The following is a 20,651-nucleotide window of genomic DNA, read 5'->3' on the forward strand; positions in this document are numbered from 1 at the left end:
AAAAGAAGATCATCATGCATTCCAGTTACTCTCAGCAGTAGGCTACATAACACCACAGATCTTCAGGTTTTCTTTATAAGTATTGAGAAAGGATATGTTAGGCCAGATTCTGCGCTAATATTGAGTTTGCCAGCAGAAACAATACAGCTTTTGGATTAGGCGTGACTCAGACCAGGAGCAACAACACCAGCATGGGGGACAAAGCCAAGGTTGTTACCTCACTTCAACTCCACCAGCTTGAGAAGAAACTGCAAGGGCTTAAAACATACGCTGAAACTAAGAGATTTCTCCTACTCCTTTCCTCTCCATATAAAACTTCTACAAGGTCAAAATGCCTGCTTTGTCTGACGATGCAGAATTGAACAGGTCCCTTTGTAAAGGCAATGAAAAATGCAGATACCTATTAAATGCAATATAACTCTCTTGCACATCATTCAGCAAATCTACAGATTCTAATTGTTTTATATTTTTAATTTATTACATTTCTGTGTTCAAAGAACTTGACACTGACCCCAACATGCATTAAACACGTGCTTTGTCACCAGGAAGTTCTCTCAGAAGGATCTCTCTTGACATGCAAGCCTTTAGATGATTTACTGTAATATTTTAAAACATCCTGGAAGCCTACTGCACAAGGAAACATTAACAAAGATGGAAGAGAAGAAGGGAAGTGACAAAACAGATTAGTACCAATTCAGATGCAAAGTTCATGCCTGTAGCTGCATTAAAGAAAAATCTTTGAGACAAATGCATTGTTAATATTCCATTTGGAAAAACTAAAGAAACATCCATACCTTCTATAAAGCACAGGAACCTGGCAAGTAATTTAAGAGGACAACAGCAGGTCTAGTTTCTTACAGAATTGGTCAGTATTGATATCTAAAGCTTCTGCTTATAGCTCTTGCCCTCACCATTCTCCGGTCCATAATTAGGATTGAGCGCATGCCACAGTGTTTTCTACAACTACAGCAGTGGCAGGGTCTCTTTCTGAACAAGAATTCAGATAGAACTTAATCATTATTTAGGTTTCTAACTCATTCCAGACTTCGAACCACAAAACCACTGGGGAGGTCTGTAGTCTAACACCCTGCTCAGAACAAGGTCAGCCAGGAGTTCTCAACCAGATTGCTCAGGGCTATGTGTAGTTCAGTCCTGAAAACCCCAAAGGACACATTTTCCACAACCTCTTTGGGAACTTGTCCCACCGCGTAATTTAGTTTAGCTCTGCCACAGAATTCAAAAATTACTTGCAGGCAATGGAGGAAGAGAAGCAGAAAGCTGAGTTGCATGTGGCTTGTTTTGACAGAAAATGGGCTGAGAAACAAATGCCAAAGCTATACAAATATTTACAGGTATTTGCTTATGTAAAGGAACTGATAATTATACTTACAGGTCTCAAGATAGACATATATCCTAGCATTATGAAAGCAAACTGAACTAACCAGATTTTATGGAATTAACTAAAGCTCAAACATAAGTAAATGACAACTTCAATCTCTTTATCCTTGTTTATTTAAACTAAATAAAGCAAAACTTTACTACACAAAGTAAAAACTTTGGCTAGCAAAAATAGTCAAATGCATATGCATTTTAAAAGTTCTAAAAGACTATAGCCCTCTAAAGAATTATTTCACTCTTCAAAGTGTACACCATCTTACATTCCTTTAACCAATATATAATCACTGATAAAAATCCCCCTCCATACTTAAACTATTCTAATAGGATTTTCTCCAGCTCATTAAAATTATACTTTTACAGTCTTCAAGAACAGGTCTAACAATTAATTCAAAACCTTCTTAGCAGCATCACCTGCTTCCACAGGATTAGAGTCCAAGAATGATCGTGTTATGCTGTCCAGTCGGAACTACATAAAAAGCAACAGCTTCTCTATGTCAAGAAAAGAGCCTTCTTACCCCAAGAAGCCAGAGCTGCTAACTTTCAGCATTTTTAGCCTCTGAAAACATGCAAGCCAAGATCACAAAATTCACCTCTGACAACTTGATTGCCACTGTCTGGTCTGTAGAATCAGTGTATTACATATGGATACGAACTGCATTTCCATAGTGGCTTTTATTTCTTTCTTTCTAAAAGAATTTGACCTTTTGCACTGAGCACACCTTCACGTCACATAAAACTTAGGTAAAATAAAAATAAGGGAGTTAAGAAACAAACAACCTGGCATAAATTTCTGCTCAATCATAGATACCAGAGTTTATGATATTGCACAACCTGAAAAGATTTTGTGTCTAATATGAAGCAAAGACTCCTCTGTTGCCCTAGTAACCAAAGAAGAATACAGCTTGATGTCCTTCAAGCTAATAAAAATACCTTACAATGCTTATAAGAAAACTTTGCAAAAAAAAAATGCTCTGTTGAGACAGATTTTCCTCGCAACAGTACAATGAGATTACGATTCTGGGTACTTTTCAGAAGATAGACCATTTTGCACAAACTCTAAGCCAGTGGCCACGCTTCTAGAGAGAACCAATTTAGGAAAAAAACAGTGCAAGTTCTATAATTTTCTGCTTTTACTTCAGCAGCAGAATTATGACTTCATATTCTTTTGACTATAGTCAAACTACAACTGGTTACCAACAAAGAAAAAAAACGGATATCAAACTGAAAGCCTCAACTAGTTTCATTAGCAGATGCTCTGAAAGCCTCTCCGGTCCTGCTGAATTTCTATCAGAGCATTTGACCCCCAACTTGGGAATGAAAAACATGCTGCCATGACTTCAGAAAGTTGGTGGTGCTTCTCCTACCATGTAATTTATCTAATTACCATAAGCCTGGCTTAGATAATTGGAATGTTTGATTGAACAGAGCACCAAGAAATCTTTCTTCAGTTTTCAGAAGTGACCTCCATCTTCAACAACTCAATTTTCTAACTCTAGAAATTTGATCCAAACAGAGCATATCGGCTAGTTAAGTGAAACTGCTCCCATATCTAAACACGAATAAGTATAAAATAATGCCTCCCCGCATACTTTCCCTATGAGGCGAATATAAAATATGATTTACTGATAATCTCTCTTCTACGCTGAGTAAAACTTCAGAAATATTTTTCCTAGCAAAATTTTTCATTCTTTTTGCAATAAGACAGGTACCAATTACAGGAAAAAAAATATCCAACAGACTATTTCATTCCAAATCAGCATCCTGAATATATCGGAAGACTTGAAACTAAAGCTTACACGTTCTGGTATCTAGAACTTTCCTACTAAGAACTTGTTTATAAAATGACATCAGATACAGGATATCTAGTGCACTAAACAGTGAAGTCTAAACATTTTATTCTTCCTTGTGTGTACGTAGATCTCAAATCTAATATTTGAATAGCTATTAAAATTAATCCAGCTGGAATGAGGAGGTCAGACCTACTCATCACAGATGTTGAGCTATTTGTATTTTAACTACTGTATCACTGTTAATTTCTTTGGGTCTACTCCTGGCTTAAAAAAACCTCCCTCCTCCCAGCAGAGTTTTACTAACCTGTCTGACAGCCTTTTTATTGTCTATGAAGATATTTTGTGGCACTCAGTCACCTCGAAGACCTTTTCACCTTGCACATATTAACCCTATCAGCTATTAGGCTGTGTCTGCACAAGCAAGGATAGCCTCTGGGAGTCTGTCACCATGCAGCTGCCCATGCCATCGCATCTCTGGGGCTTTAGGCACCTGGCTGCTTCAGCCAATGCCAAAGTTGCGTCAGCAGTGGAGCGAGTGTATCGCGGTCAGAGCCCAAGGCTCTCGGCTGTCAGCATCCTTAGGGCACTAGAGCACCTCTGTGCTGGCATTTTGTCGGTGTCTGTACGCTGGCTGATGACCTGTGTCAGCCAAAGAGACTTATTTAACTGAACTGATGGAAAGGATGGCCTTTGCTAGCTAGCAGAGAAAGCAACACATGGATGTGTATCAGGGAGGGAAGGAGGGAGAGATAAAAAGGTATAAAATCTTCATTAACAACAGACCCTTACTGACTTTTTCTCCCAAAGGGAATGAAAAAAAACTAGCCAGGCCAACCTAAACTTCTTAAACAATGTTGCAAATTCCCCTATAGACACCAATTTTTCAATATTGTGGCTTTATACTGGTTTAACCAAACTTTTCAGAATGTAATATAGTGACAAAATTTTCATATGTGGACAGAGCCTATTTAAAACCATTTTGAGTAGAAAACAATTGCAGAACCTGGTGAAATCCACGTTTTGTTTTTTGTCCTGGCTCCTGACCCTACAGGCTAGAATACAAAAACCCCCCTATATGTACATTCTAGCTGTCTCTTTCCAAGTAAACTTATTTTTAAAGTTAGTAGCATTTAGGTGGGCAACAGTTTGTGAAAGATGCTAAGCTATAAGACACTTTGTTTTATTCTAAGAAACAAAATACTATCCCAATATTTAAATGTTTGTCACAGTCTAGCTACAAAAACGATCATTTGTATATTTAACCCTCAAAAGTGACAGTAATAATGGTAAGAAAAATACTTGAGAAAGTTGGATTTCTTTTAAGAAACAGCTTATACTTAAAAGTACTACACACCTTTGTGTCCATTACACTTTCAGTGAATCACTAATTAGTAACTAGAATTTCCTGAAAATAGTCCACTAATTATTTTTTCTACATTAAGTTGTTCTATGCAGAAAGGCCATCTCAATTAACAGGAAGGTTAGTGCAGGGGTGTGAAGCCTAGACTGTTCCCAGTCCTTTTAATCTAACCACATTTCTTGCTGACAGACAAAAAGTCTTTCAAAGGAAGGTGTTTTGATCAACTCTGGGAGAAGAATGCAGACTTCAATTACCACTCCAATTATCCCAGCTAGGAAGGCAATACAATTGCTTAATTTTAGAGTAATAAGGAACTTTCAAGGTGTGTCTTCTCAGCTTTCATCCAAGACTGAGCTTTCCATTGTCCCTCTCTGACAGATGAGGCTACCATGACAGTAGTCACTATTTCTGAATAAAAACCACATGGAGAAGAATTCAATATATTCAAAGTTCAGTGATATCACACCTTTAAGTGGTTTCCCTTTTTTCTTGAACACTCATCTCAACTTAAGAGTATGCTTTTTTGTATATTTAAGCTCAATACAGTTTGAGAGTTAGAATGAGATATAGAAAATAAAAGCAATGTCCTGCAATAAAGAGCAAATCACACTGAATGGCCGAGTTCTTGAGAATCCATGGAAAGAATACAGGGTGAACTTTGTTCACTTTCAAAATCCCACTTTCATAGAATCATTTGGTTGGAAAGGACTTTTGAGATAGAGTACAACCACACTTGTCCACTATTAAACCACATCTCTGAGCACCTCACCTACCCATCTTTTAAATACCTCCAGGGATGATGACTCAACCATCTCCCTGGGCAGCCAATTCCAGTGACTGATAACACTTTTGATGAAAAAAACTTTTCTAATATCTAATCTAAACCTCGCCTGGTGCAACTTGAGGCCATTTCCTCTCATACCGTCACTTCTTACTCGGGAGAAGAGATTAACGCCCAGCCTACAACAACCTCCTTTCAGGTAGTTGCAGACAGCAATAAGGTCTCCTCTCAGCCTTCTCTTCTCCAGGCTAAAGAACCCCAGTTCCCTCAGCCACTCCTCATAAGGCTTGTTCTCCAGACCCTTCACCAGTTTCGTTGCTCTTCTCTGGACACACTCCAGCACCTCGATGTCTTTCTTGCAGTGGGCCCAAAACTGAACACAGTATTTGAGGTGCAGCCTCACCAATGCCAGGTACAGGGGCAAAATCACTTCCCTGGACCTGCTGGCCACCCTGTTTCTGATACAAGCCAAGATGCCATTGGCTTTCTTGGCCACCTGGGCACACTGCTGGCTCATGTTCAGCCAGCTGTTGACCAACACACCCAGGTCCTTCTCTGCCAGGCAGCTTTCCAGCTACTCTTCCCCAAGCCTGTAGAGCTGCACAGGGTTGTTGTGTCCCAAATGCAGGACTCAGCACTTGGCCTTGTTAAACCTCATCCCGTTGTTCTAAGCCCATCAATCCAGCCTGTTCAGATCCCTCTGCAGAGCTCCTCTACTCTCCAGCAGATTGACACTTCCTCTCAGCTTACTGTCATCCCAAACTTACTAACAGCAAGTTACTTTCCTATGTTGAGTCTACAAGGTAGCATTTCTTCCCAACAGCTAAAACTTTGTAACCACAGTATTTTTCCTCAGTGTGTCCCTATCAGGCCTATAGGTATATCAGAAAACTGCAACACATAGTATGCACGTCACCTCCTTCTCTCTTCCTTATGTTATAGAGTAATCTGGACCCTTTACCTTTAATTACCCTGACCCAAGGTATCCATATACTTTATTTTCCTTTTCAGAACACAGTTATATCAAACTCTGGTATGTAAAACCTGAATTAAGGGGATTTGTTTAAACTAAAGAGCACAAAAGTAGTGAGAGGCAGCAGTCAGGAGAAACCACCTTTCCATCATCAGATCAGTCTACCATGATGTTTATCTTGAGCCTCTTGTGATATAATTTTTAGACAGATAATGGTATTTTGAACATACCCACTATATGTTTGTAGTATGACTGAGGGTTCATACTGTCTACAGTATGACAGTGCCAGTCGCTTCCCTTGAGAAAGGCCCCTGCTTTTAGTCAAACATTCACATTATGTGTCCTGTCTATAAACCATTACAGCTGCCCAGTAGTTGAACTCTGGGCAATTACAAATGTAAATGACAGCGTAAATCAACAAGATTAAAAGAACAGCAGCTCTGCTCCATCAGGAGGCTGTCCAAGGACTGCATTTCCTTATGACGGTTCCTGAAAACCACCTTTGCACCGATGCGGAGCAAGGCCATCAATCTTCAAATTACATGGTCAGTGCAGAACCTGAGGCACAGGGTCTGGTGGCAGCAGCACCATTTCCACAATAACGTCAGACCTTTAAGTGAAAACTGGTACTTGGAGTGGTAATAGGAAGAGCATTCCTTGCCAACAGTTGCTGACAGACTGATCATCTGATGGATAGCAAGCATCTGACTTTGGTTGCTATGAAATCTGATTACAGAGAATACTAGAAACAAAAGGTTACAAGAGGTTTGACTAAATGCTGCTAGATGGTAAACAGACTCATCAGATATTGCAGCAACCACACTATAAAACAGTGATACTTTAGTAAGCAACAGAGGCTACATAATCCCAGACAGAACAACTTTAGTGTATATAGTGCCAGACTAGAGGCAAGGCCATTGGATATCTATTCACACAGGTCAGGCAAAATTATCATCCGATCCATAGTGTTATCTTTAAAGGCAGCAAAGGGTTCTTTAAACCTAATTCCATCAAAACGTTGATGCTCATTCACCACATGAACAGGCAGTTTCTCCAGAATTTGAATCAAATATGGGAATATTTGGATTGAGTGAAATTCCAGAACAAGCTGTCAGGCCTAAATTTCATGCAACACTGAAGATCAAGAAGCAGAAGGCTATCAATTCTCACAAAGCCAACCTAAAACAACTACCAGAGAAGCAGATTATATTAAGCTAACCTGCTGAGCATCCGCAGCTTTCAATGTTAAGTGATGCTGCAGTTCCAAACTGCAGAAGAGAGGTCTGAGAAGAGTGATTAATCAAGTTTCTCCACATTTGATAGTTAACATTAGAAGTCTGTGGACTCTTGACAGGCTATCACCTGCTTCTGCATTTTCTTCCTAGGAAAGAGTCTATCATCCCCCAGACAATTATTTGTATGAAGATAGCCACCTAAGCAGATTCTGCTTCAAATTCAATGCTCATTCAGCTATATAATATAACTTCTGCATAGAGCTTCTTTTTTAGAGAAGGAAGGCATCTGAAGTACAAGAAGTGTCAAGGCCACGCTGTGGATGATACGATCATCAAGCTTGTGCACTACCTAATATTCTATACTAACAAGATCCATACGGAGGCATTCAGGAATCCACTTTTTAAAACATAAATGACACGGATGTGAACAAAGCAGGAGGTCAAGAGAGGAAAACATTCTGATGGCAATTATTTCTGGGCTTGAACGCAAAATCGAGGTAAGCAAATATACTGGGACTCCAGAAGAATTTAGAGAACTGTGCCCAGGAGACTGTTCCACAAAATTTCTGCCTACTCATTTAATCTCTTGACAGGCCACATCCATCTGATGTTTTTGCCAAAATGAAGTAGCTGCCTGAAGGCCTACAGCTATGCAAGTCCAGCTGAGTCATACATTGGAACCAGAACATGGTCACACATTAAAGCTTTCTTGGGATTTACAGATGAGGCATGCAAGCAACCAAGCCCCTCCACAGGCCTGTTTCACTGAACACACTGTGAATCTAGTAATGCACCAACAGCAAGATACCCAACAAAAATCCCAACACACACCACTTCCACAGAAAGCCATGAGAAGGCCTCTCATTTAATGTAGTAGTACAGTGACTGCAGCACTGATCAGGAGGTGAAAGACCTGCACCATAGATCTCCTTCCGTCACAGCAGTTTCACATCCGCCTTCCCAGAAGACCCCTCCAGTGATGGCAATTCCATTACTTCCCTGGTCAGCCCATTCCAATGCTTGACAACCCTCTATTTTCCTAATATCCAGTTTAAATAAATCCTGAGACTACAACAGAAAATGATGAGGTGTACAAGCTGAAGTGAGATATTAAACTGAAACCCAGGGATTTCTCAGGACTCCTATTCACTATAGATTAAGAAGTCAATGCAAAAATGTGAGGTCAATATCCCATACAGTGAATGATCACCAGAAGACTCCCCTAGTCCACGTGACTGCAATATTTCAGGAAAGGTCAGTTGCAGCTCCACGATGACAGTGGCTTCCACTTTTCTCCCAAACTTTCCAGAATTTAAGTGCTTTGACCAGTGAGGGTACCTGCCTCTGAAAAGGAGAGATTCTATAAACATAAGGAGATAATTTATGTGGTTTGCTGCAACGGGACTACACACCTCAGAGCAAAGCACATTCCTAAAAGACTGACACAGAAAAGAAACACTAAGTTACTTTGCAAGACCCATTTCTCATTTATTTCTCATTGAAATACAAGAAGAGAGAAGGTTGACACTGGAGACAGAAATGATAAATAATTTCCCCAATGCACTGCATGTTCAGATCAATGCCAGGATTCTCTGCAACCATTCTGCTTTGGACAGCATCATGTACACATTTGGTACAAAATGAAACCAATCCCTCCCACCCTCAAAACTCCCACTGTAGACAGAGGAGGTTATCTGCTAAAGAACCCAAGCAGATCAAACAGGTTTAAGCAGTATTACACTGAGCCCCCTCACCACCCCTCCTCGTCAAAACCTAACACCACACCCAAATTGGCAAAAGCATTCCAAATTACCATTTGGAGTTTGATTGTGGACTGCAGCATTTTAAAACAGCAGAAGGTGACTCATGCTTCTCTCTTCCAGGCATTGTAGGGAGTAACCTGCATGTCAGCTACCATGAATCTAACTGCTTCTGAGCCTAGCAGAGCAGATGCCTTCTTTAAGAAGCGAGGTGAAAAGCCTGGATTTGACTGGAGAGTGAGAAGCACTCAGACTAGTTAGATTGTTTTGGGGAGGGGTTGGGGTCATTTATGAGACGCATCTCATAAAATGCTCCAGAGGAAATAGTTCAAGGCAATCATCTTCAGCCCTTCAAATTATTTTCAAAAAGAAACTGAATTCCTAAATTATAAAAACAAAAACTAAACCACAGAAACCCAAACCACCGTTTGACTGGTTTTCAGCAGAAGTATTACAGCCAAAGAGGGATATATTTTGAACCTGGAGATAGAAGATTACTCTTAGGAAAATGCTTTACACAACATCAAATCCTTTTGGCTGTAGACAGTAAGCCACAGATTGAAAAAATACCTTTCTAAGAAGTGTACAAATAGCAGGACTGCTATCATGTAGTTAAAAAAATTCACATTTGGGATTCTGCATCATGGCTAAATACAATTAAATACAGATGTGTGTAAAAAAAAACCAACACTTTTTTCCCCTCACTCATTTATAACTTTTGGGAAAAATGGTATAGAACTCCAACACTTCATAGTCATTGTTTTGTTTGGACAAAACCAACAAGCTTTTAATTTAATTTGGGAATTAAATTGAAATCATGGTAAGGAAACTAAGTTTTTGAGGAAAGATTTAATTTATACATTTCTAGATAGGTCTTCTAAAGTTCACTGCTTTTTCAAACAAAAAGCATTCCAATTATTTACAAAATGTTTCAACTAAGACTTGGTACAAGAATTAAAATGATATTATAGCAATGTGGGAAACTGCAACCAGATCTAATCAGATAAAGTAGGTTGATCACTCCTAGCTTATCCTCTGTACAGTAAAACATAGTAGGAGTAAGAGGGCAAACAGTACAAACATGCTCCTACTACAACTTGCTCATCACAGCAAGTGCACACATACAGCCTGGTGGCGATCTATGCAGCTACTTCTTAAAACCATCTTTTCTTGCAATTCATCAGAAAGCCAGGACCAAAGCTCTTCTTCACAACGTTTGCAGTGCTTCAAGTTCAGCACCCTAATCCAATTCATTTCCAGTTCCAATTAGACTGCAGTTGAGTTGATACTCACATGGGAATCTCAAACACTATTAATGTTTTAGTTAAGGTGACTACCTCTTAACTAGAACAATAACAGGAAGTCAAATTATTCTACAAAGCAAGACATATTTTATTTTACCCCAGACCACTACCCTAAGCTATTACATTCTAGGATTTTAAAATGCTTTAGTGTCTGCCTCATTACCCTGACTTATTGCAGAAGACAGAGACTCAATGTCTTTCAAAATATTATCTACATGGCGCAAGAGATGTTTCAAAACAGGCTAATCAACTCTAAAAACATTTGCTCTTTTTTTTGGTCCTTCACTTGATCTTTCACTTAGTTTAGGTTGAATCAAGACAAGAATTAAAATATTGTCACAACTGCTTTTGTTTTTTTATTTAAAGAGTACAGCATCAACTAATTGAGCTAGCCCCATGACATTAATGTTGAGAAAGGATAACATGCTCATAGCACACCTTTAATTCTCTTGTCTAGACTAGGATTTAAGACAACACAGCTGCTAAAATGCAAACCATTGACAAAGAAAACGTTTGAGTTGCACTCATCATTGTAAACTGTGCCTACACTATATTGTTTGCCTTAGTGCAGCAAAAACTAAATACTAGTCCTGTATTGGAAACCTCTGGGAAACGCTAAACAAACAAAAAACAGACCAGCAGGAAGCTAATGAAGAGAACACGAAGAAGCACATAGCTATAGTTCTTGTTACCTTAACAATCACATAAACCTTTGTACAAGTCTCTACGTGCCAGGATAATTTAGCACTGCATTCCCCAATCGCTTCCCTATTATCTCTCAAAATGTTATCATCACGTACCACCTACACAATTTACAAGGAGTAAAAGAAAATAGCAGGGAAAGAGATATTTGAGCAAAACTTGCAATATTTCAGAAATGAAATAACCAGTAAGCCCAGGTTTGTTCTTAGGTGCCAAAAATGAAAACCAGAATTAAAGGGGAAAACTAAAAGAGGAATTGATTTAATGATTTTTGAGAGCCGCCCACTCAGACATTTCAAATTTTATTCATTAAAAAATACTTTTAATCTCCAAAAAAAGTCTATTTTTGAAATTTCAGTCCAAAAAGTATGCCTGCTAACATAACAGGCTACCTAAACATACTGTTACCCAGAATGTCTTATGTATGGCCAAACAACAAAATTTGTTTCTATCTGCACACTACCCAACTAAAGTGTAGAGAATCGTGGTTATTTTGAAAGAAAAGATGCAAGTTACTGCCAACTGTGTTGGCTATAAAAAACAGTATTTAAAGAATTATTGTCCTCTAGGCAAAACAAATTCAAAGGCAAAAGAAATTCTAATGAGCAATGGTTTTTATTGGACAAATTTTTCCAAATATTCATGGCAAAAATCTGTGTCAAAGCAGCTTAATGAATAGCAAGATAGAAAACATTCAACCCCAAGCATTAATGCTGTAGTATTGTACGAAACTATGGAAGCCATTAAAGTCACTTGCTCTTGGTCTTTTACACACTGAATAGTATTTTTACAAAACAAACATGATCAAGCAACACCACACAACTGAAAATAAATTTAAGAAGTCTCGCCATATACTATTCTACTATTTGACAATTGTAGCTATTCAGATTTACTCACACACCTCTAAAACAACATCAACTACCACAGCAATTAAGACCTGAAAAGAGAGAACGATGCCAAGTGATACAGGCATCATAAAAAAAAGAGATGCTATACTCTAACTAGCACAATCTAAACTAAACATGCATACAAAAGGAGCTTGCCTACCTGGCTTTTTCAATAAAAGTCCAAAGAACACCTAAAAAGCAGGAGGGGATAAAAAGATTTATTTTCAGTGCCCAACATGTCACTTTGCCTTACAGAGAAAAATACATAAGTCTTAGAAAGGAACATCTATACAATTAGTTTGGGGGTGGGGTGTGAGGGCAGCAGCCAAAAAAAGAAAAAAAAAAACTATTAAAAGACTCTGGTTACAAGCATTGTCTCAAATTCTTAGTTTCCACACGAAGTAACTTAAAGTAGCCTGAATATCTCAGATTATCAAGAAAGTGAGAATGAGGGGGGAAAAAAAAAAAAAAAAAAAGAGTCCAGAGAGCTCTGCAAGTATGGAATTTAAATCAAAAGCTTCTACATGAAAACATTAAAGGTAATAAGTTCCGAAGATGCACGAGCACCTTCAAAGACCCAAGTTGAAGACTAAGCAAAGCAACTTCAAAATAATCTTCTACAGCTTAAAACTGCACACCGTCAGAGACACTTTTTAGAGTATTGTCTAGGTATGCATTCCCTTGTTAAACCAAGAAGCCTATAATTTTGTCTGACAAAATTAATTCATTAATTTCACATTAAAATCTAAACTCTATAAAGCCAGAAAGAAGCAATGTTAATTTATTTTAAAAGCATGAAAGCACAAAGAGAAACTAAAAATCCGAGTTTAAAGCTAAATAAATTTCACAGTGTCTTGTATCCTGCAAACTTGAACTCTTTCTATTATAGTCGCTTTCTAAGGGATGGTTTATGTATTGGTTCTGCAATAAGACACAAGAGAGCCACACAGTTAACGCTCTGATGATATATACAGCATCAATTTGATATAACTGACTACTTATGTTTACCGCTTCTGTAGAGCTCTACTCATGCTTAAAATGTTGGCATTTTCTTCTAGTAAAGCGATAAGGTTTTCACCCAAGTAACAGCTACACATAGGTGTACCTTAAAAAAAAAAGTAAAAAAAAAACCCACCACCACCCCAAAAAAAAACCCCAAAATCCCAAGCGAGGCCAGTACAGCTCTTCTGTTGTACTTAATTATTTTAATGCAACACTTGATGTCTGCACCATGTCAGAATCTCGTTCAACTTCCCACGTTTTCTCAGAAACACGTACAAGTGTTTGACAGGATTTAAAATCTATTAAACTGCTCTTGCAATGAAGTGCTAAGTTTCATGTGATGGGTGCACAAGAGTGGCTGGCAGCTTAGCCAGGCATCCTACAGAGAATGGGGGCCATGGTTGTTACCTGCCTGCCTTTTTTCTGAAAGATGAGTACATTAGTTGAGATTATTACAAGAAAAAAAAAAATCGAAACCACTCTTGCTAAAAAAGATATCAGGATTTCAGTCTCTTCTTATTTCTAACATCTCTACAGAGCTAGCACCTATGAAGGTCCCTAGGCATTTGTCAATCTTGCGTATACAGTACTTCAGAAGGAATAGTATTTTCCAAGTTTCACTTCCAAACGCTTAGAATCATAGAATAGTTGGGTTGGAAGGGACCTTAAAGATCATCTAGTCCCACCCCGCCTGCCATGGGCAGGGACATCCCACTAGATCAGGCTGCCCAAGGCCCCATCCAACCTGGCCTTGAACACCTCCAGGGATGGGGCATCCAAACTTCCCTGGGCAATCTGTTCAAGTGTCTCAACACTCTCATGGTGAAGAAGTTAGGCATTTCTTCCTGGAAGGCTAGAACCGTGTTTATAGTTGAATGTGTCATAGCACTGTGTATGATGAATTCTCTAAATAGTTCTCAAAATCAGAAAAACATTTCTTTAACATAAAAAATACATATAATTTCAGAAAACTGGTGAAGTCAAACTTGCTTAAAGGGTACTCATTACAGAGAGGAGATAAAGATCTAACTAAACTAATTCAACTCTTTAAAAACTATTACTGAAAGTCATTTGTACAATCATATTATCTTGTTTTAATCAGGATCTGGAGCCAATGTGGTAAACGAATAAAAACCATACTTAGTTTTCACAGTACTTAGAAAGCAACATTTTCAAACTACACATTTGAGTAATTTGTAATTTCAAGCACAGTTTTTCAGACTTAATCACCACTAATTCACTAAATACATCAATTGACTCAAGATGCTGATTTCACAATTAATAAATGTCAATAGTTACCTCTCTTGTATTTTTATATCACCACACATGATCCCTAGACTAGGAGGCAGACTTCCATCCTCATGATAATCACCACCACAAAGAACATATTCAACTCAGAGGCACACTTCTATGATATTTCATAGCAATATACCTATAACATTTAGTGTGCATTTTTAGACATCTAAATTAATATTTTTCTAGCCTTTGCTTCCTAGAGAAAAAGCAACAGATTAATGATAAACTTTATATTTTTATACACTACTTGAGATAAAGCATTTCTAAAAAATACTGCTTTAAGTATTTCTGTTACATTCTGCAAAACATGAACAGAACAGTCCTGTCTTTAAAGTACTGGTCAGATGTCTAGAGAAACTATAACAAAGAATTGTGAATTAACTTTGTGAGTTATTTACTTCTGTGCATTAATTTTCTGCTTGAATGAAAATAATACTTTTCTATGTCATAGGCCTCTACTAAATATATATATGTTAAGCTTGAAGGATAGATTGAGAAATTATTTTACTAAAGACTGCAAAAGCAGCTAGGATACATACCTAACCAGGTTTAAACACACTTTCATGAGAGAAAGATATTGTCAAAGTAATATTCAAAATTATACTGTATACTGTAAATATCAGCAGATTCTCCTCAAAGAGTTTTGTAATCACGCAAGATAAACACAATAGTGTTAGAAGTTACCTAACCGATTTTTCCACAAAACAAGTTAAATTTCTTAATCTGCACAGTCACTCCTCCTTTCTAAACCTCAATATCTAACTGAGGTGAACCACTTCAATCCATTTCATTTGATGGCTTCTGTTCTTACTTCACTGCCAACCTTCACTGGCATGGACCCACTCGTCCAGTTCAGCCTTGCTCTCAACAAATAAAAGGTTTCTCCAGAAAACGGACCATTCTGCAACTACAGTGAGTTTTGTGTGCAACATAAATAGACAGTTCTTTGCTGCCAAGCCTGCAAATCCATTTTGGAGAGAAAGACAGTTCCAGAGTTGCAGCACTTCCAAATGCACAGATAGCATATTTTGTGTTAATATCTCATCAGGAGGCAGTAAAGCAGCAATTGGATACCTTTATCCCTCTTGTATACACAAAGTATGGAGTAACCTTCAAAGCTACCATATAAAAACATTACGCTTATGTACAGTCTGCCTTCATAACAGTACAAACCCTCAGGAAAATGGACGTATTTGGCATAAGAGGGATTCAAGAATGGGTACTAGATGCCTGAAAGACTGTGAGGCTGGAACAACGCATTTCAGGCAAACAGTGACTAGGAGCTTCTAAACTGTTTACTTAGCTATTATCATCAGTGATAACAGCTTGAAACAAGTATGGAGGCACTCACAAGTTCCTAAACCCAGAGACCAACCCTATACCTTTGGCCTGATTCTTTACAACCCACTCCCCCAACTACAATCCCTCGTCCTCCTACCTTCTAATTAACTTCCTTATCCAGCAAAACAAGGTGTCCACAGCTTCACTCACCTACAACACATTCTCTTTTCACCAGTTTCCTTACACCCCTACCTGTATAAACAAATTATTTATTTATTTTATTTACTTTGAAAAAAATGAGAAGTTTTACATTTAAACCATTTCCCAGGAAAGAGCATTAATTACCTCTTCAAAGACTATAGAGGCATCCTCTAGTCTCATTAAAGGTATGCACCATGCCCGATAGGGATGCAAGGCTCCTACGATACACAGTACACAAGGAAGCTTGACTTTATAATATGGCCATTAGAAGACTTCTCTGCAAACTGGGAGACCTGGATTTCAGTCTTGTTTCTAAGCCTATTAATGGCTATTTAATATTAAAAATGCATAAAATGAGAGCAGAAACTATACTGGCAAGAGCAATCTCAACCTCTTCTAACCACAAGCTTCAGAGTTAGAAAAGAGTTTCCTCTCTTTCATTCGTGAACACGCCCTTGATGCCTATTAAGTAACTCAGCTTCATCAAGTGGAGTGAGGGACTCCCTTTGCTTAGTTTGGCCTGGTACCTGGCGGTTAAACCAGGGAATCAGAAGACTCAAGTGTGCATCTCACCTCAAGAGGGAATTTCACATGGCTTTTCTATTTCTTGGGACAGTAATTAAAATTACTCTCTAATTATGTAATAACACAGGGATTCTTTCATTCAGAAAAAAATTAGCAAGGACAACATGTAAAATGCAGAGATACCTACCAGTTAGAGACCCGGCCAATGGTTTTCCAGGTACAATGGAAGTTCAGACATTTTTAGACCATGGTTTTGTACTAACAAAAGCATAAAGTTGCAATTTTCAAGTACATTTCATACAAAATCCTAAAGTAAACAGGACCATGATTATTTGTCTCTCAACAATAAATGTTTCTGTGCAACTGTAAATTATATGTATCTGTACAAGGACTTCTAAATTACTGTATCTGTAAATACGCATTGTTCCAGTTTAACTGGTAAAAAGAATGCAAGATTAAGTCAATGGCACATTAGGTCTTACATTGCTTGAGAACATAAGTTCCAAAACATAACACTAAAACCCACAAATCTAAGATGAGAAAAGTTGACAAGGATCTGGTACACTTGCTGAAACTACATCTTTAATATTACAAGTCAAAAGAATATCTCTTTCAACTACAACTCAATTCACATTTTCAGGACTTCATAAAGTTTTCAGGATTTCATCTGCTTTTAGATTTTGTAGAAGCAAAATTCAGGATTAAAAACATTGTGAAAAATGTCTTTCACAAAGTACCTAACCAAATGCTAAAAGCTGAAGTTTTGAAGTAAAAGAGATGGCAGAAGAAAAATAAGAGCAGCATTTAGACCCTCTCTGAGCAATGCTGAGTCAATGTAACTATGGAAGTAGAAGTTGCTCCCTATTCTGCTTCACCTATCCACAGCTTGTCAACTGGGGTCTGAAGGCAGATGCTCCACTGCAAGGCACAACGCAAGCTGCAAACCCACAGCTAGGCATCCAGAGACTAAATGAATTTCCCACTGACTACATACAGGAAAACCAAAAGCATTTATTAATGAATAAAGCCTACCTAACAACATATAGATGAACATTTTTTTCCCTCAGTAATGTGTGAACAATAAACATCACGAGGATATAGAAAATGCATTTTCCATTATGGAGTCAAAGTAACTTAATTACATTGGTCTTTAGAAATCCCTAGCAAAAAAGTTCAGACATATATTAAGAAACACCTACTATGAGAAAGTTGCAAGTTTCCAAAACCATCAGCACTTTGACTCCTCTTTTCCCCCTGGTTCACCCTCCTCCCCCAGTTTCAAGACACATCTTCCCCAGGCCTTGGTCTGGAATGGCAGTATCTGTGAACAGACTATACCCAACCTTATGATTAGCCATTATCACCTTTTAGGTTCCACTCTACATTAAGATGCAAACCCAGCCACTGTGGTCCAACTAAGTCATTTTACAAGGGTTTCCCTTTCAGCTGTCCAAGCCAAAGCTACAACCAGTTCTGCGACATAATTACCACCTCTCTCCACGGGCAATAACAGATCTCTGCCTGTGATGGTCTGGCCAGCAGCATTTTCTCATCCACGCTATGGTTCAAAAACGGTCGCTATGATTTCAGGTGGTGCATCTACCCTTAATTTCAGCATGACTGGCTGCATTTCAGCTGCTGACATCTGATTGACGCAGATCTAAACAACCTAGTGGTTATAAAAACAAACCAGCAGTATACACCAGTGTTTCACCACTGTGGATCCACTCGTGATAGATGGGCTGGCAATGCAACCGTGGGAAATTCAAGAGAAATGCTAGCAAATATAAGGCCTAATGCTCACAGCCATCACTTCTTTACCAAGAAAGAAGCTTTGCCTTCTGCACTTTTAAGAAAGGCGAGAAGTTTGCAGAAATACCTATACAGGTATCTGAAAAGGCAGATCTCTATCTGCCTCTGAAGGTGTGTGCGCTGCACAAAAACACAGAGGTGCTTCCCTCCCACCAGCTTACGGCACCTCCATTGGGAAAGTGCACTCGAGGACCGACCCTATATAACATTCGGGAACCGCTTTTCCACCTCCAGTAACAGCCATGGCGAAGAGTGCCACCACCCCAAATTTACCGCCTCGCAAAGGCAAACGGGGCATGGCGGTGGGAAGGTGAGCAGGGGGAATTGCTGGAGCCCCGGGCCCCGCCACCCACGGCACGAGGGGGTTATGGAAGGGGAGGAAGGAGGCTGCAGGGAAGGCACCTAAGTGGGCAGGGCGTGGGCAGCCCCTGGGGCCGGCGATCCGGGCACGGCGGGGGAGGAGGGGAGGGATGGAGGAGGAGAAGGGGAGCGGGGGAGGAGGGACCGGCGGAGGGGGCAGAAGAGAAACAGGGGACCGAGGTGGGGGGCAGAAGGAGGGGACGCAGGGGACAGAAGACACGGAGGAGGGGGTGATCGGAAGGAGAAGGGACCGAGGGAATGGAGTGGGGGGTGATGGGACTGAGGAGGCAGGAGGAGGAAGCGAAGGAGGGAGAAGCGGACAGAGGGGGAGTGATGGGACTGAGGAAGGGGCGAAAGGGGAAGAAGGAAGGGAGCAGAAGGAGGGGGTGGAAGAGGCAGAAGGGAAGGGGGTTTGATGGAACAGAGAAAGAGGCAGAAGGGAAGGGGGGAATGGGAGTGATGGGACAGAGGAAGGGGCAGAAGGGGTAGAAGGAAGGGGACAGGAGGAGGAGATGGAGGTAGGGTGGGAGTGATGGGACAGAGGAAGGGCGGAAGGGGCAGAAGGAAGGTGGGGGAGGATGGGAGCGATGGGACTTGGGGGGGTCATGGGACGGAGTAAGGGGCAGAGGGGAACGGGGAGGATGGGAGGTGATAGGACAGAGGAAGGGGCAGACGGAAGGGGGCAGGAGGACAGGGCTAAAAGGGCAGGAGGAGGCGATAGAGGGGGAGAAAGGAACAAGGGGGATGGGGGCGATGAGACTGGGGACGATGGGACGGAGGAGGGGGCAGAAGGGAACGGGGGAGGGGATGGGAGTGATAGGAGAGAGAGGGGGTGGTGGGACGTAGGAAGGGGCAAAAGGAAGGAGGCAGGAGGAGGGGGGAGAAGGGAACGGGGGGGATGGGAGAGATGGGACAGAGAAAGGGGCGGAAGGGGCACAAGGAAAGGGACAGGAAGAAGCGATACAGGGGGGAGAAGGGAAAGGGGGATGGGAGCGATCGGACAGACAAGGGTGATAGGACGGAGAAGGGGGCGGAAGGGGCAGAAGGAAGGGGCAGGAGAGGATGGAAGGGGCAGGAGGAGGGGAGGCAGAGGCGGCCGGCCCGCAGGTGGGCGTCGGGCGCGGCCCGGCGGGCAAGTCACCTCTTGACGCGGATGATCTGGTCTCGCATGGGTCGGATGTCCTGGAAGCTCTGCTGGTTGACCAGGCTGTAGACGAGGATGAAGCCCTGCCCGTTCTTGATGTAGAGGTCCCGCATGGAGGCGAACTGCTCGGTGCCCGCCGTGTCCAGGATTTCCAGGACGGACGGCGAGGCGTCCACCTCGATCTCCTTGCGGTAGAAGTCCTCGATGGTGGGGTCGTACTTCTCGATGAAGGTGCCGGTCACAAACTGCACCGTGAGCGCCGATTTCCCCACCCCGCCCGAGCCCAGCACCACCACCTTGTACTCGCGCATCCTCCCGCCGCCGCCAGCGCGGAGCAGCCCGCCCTATCGCCCCGCTCCCGCCCCCGCCATGGGCTCCCGCCCCCGCTGCGCCGCGCTCCCGCCCGGCGGATGCTGCCGGCCGCGGCGGGGCCGCGCTCACGGGCTGCGGCGGCGCCGCTGCCGGGGTGGGGCGCCGGCCCCGCCCCCTCCTTCCCCCGTGTCGCCACAGCAACAGCCAACCGGGGCCGTCGAGGAAGGAAGAAAGGAGCGGAGAGGGAACGGCGGGCGGCGCCTCGTCACGTGGCGCCTACCCGCCTTTTGCCTCCCCCCCGCGCTTCCTCCTTCATTCATTCCCTCCCTCCCTGCCAAACAGCCAATCAGCGGGAGCGGCGGCATCACGTGACGCAACCGGCTGCATGCGATTGGGCGGGGACTCCGCCCGTTCCTACCGGTCTCTAGCTCGGCGCTGTCGCCCTGGAGACAAGCGGCCCCGCCCCTTATACCCTATCTTCGGAACGCGACGCTTTCCCCGCAAGGAGCCCAACCAACCAACCAATCA

The 20,651-nt window shown here is 41.3% G+C and overlaps 1 protein-coding gene across 1 annotated transcript in view; it reads right to left on the reverse strand.

Moving 5' to 3' along the window:
• LOC104057293 (ras-related protein Rap-2a) overlaps positions 1–20,171 on the reverse strand; it is a 34,944-nt gene extending 14,773 nt beyond the window's left edge. The window contains exon 1 of the mRNA XM_009558634.2: positions 19,809–20,171. Coding sequence (XP_009556929.1) covers positions 19,809–20,122 — 314 coding nt within the window. The 5' untranslated portion in view covers positions 20,123–20,171. The remainder of the gene's footprint in view (positions 1–19,808) is intronic.
• Between the last annotated feature and the right edge of the window lie 480 nt (positions 20,172–20,651).

The sequence above is a fragment of the Cuculus canorus genome, chromosome 1 (genome assembly GCF_017976375.1).
Source record: "Cuculus canorus isolate bCucCan1 chromosome 1, bCucCan1.pri, whole genome shotgun sequence".
Lineage (NCBI taxonomy): Eukaryota > Metazoa > Chordata > Aves > Cuculiformes > Cuculidae > Cuculus > Cuculus canorus.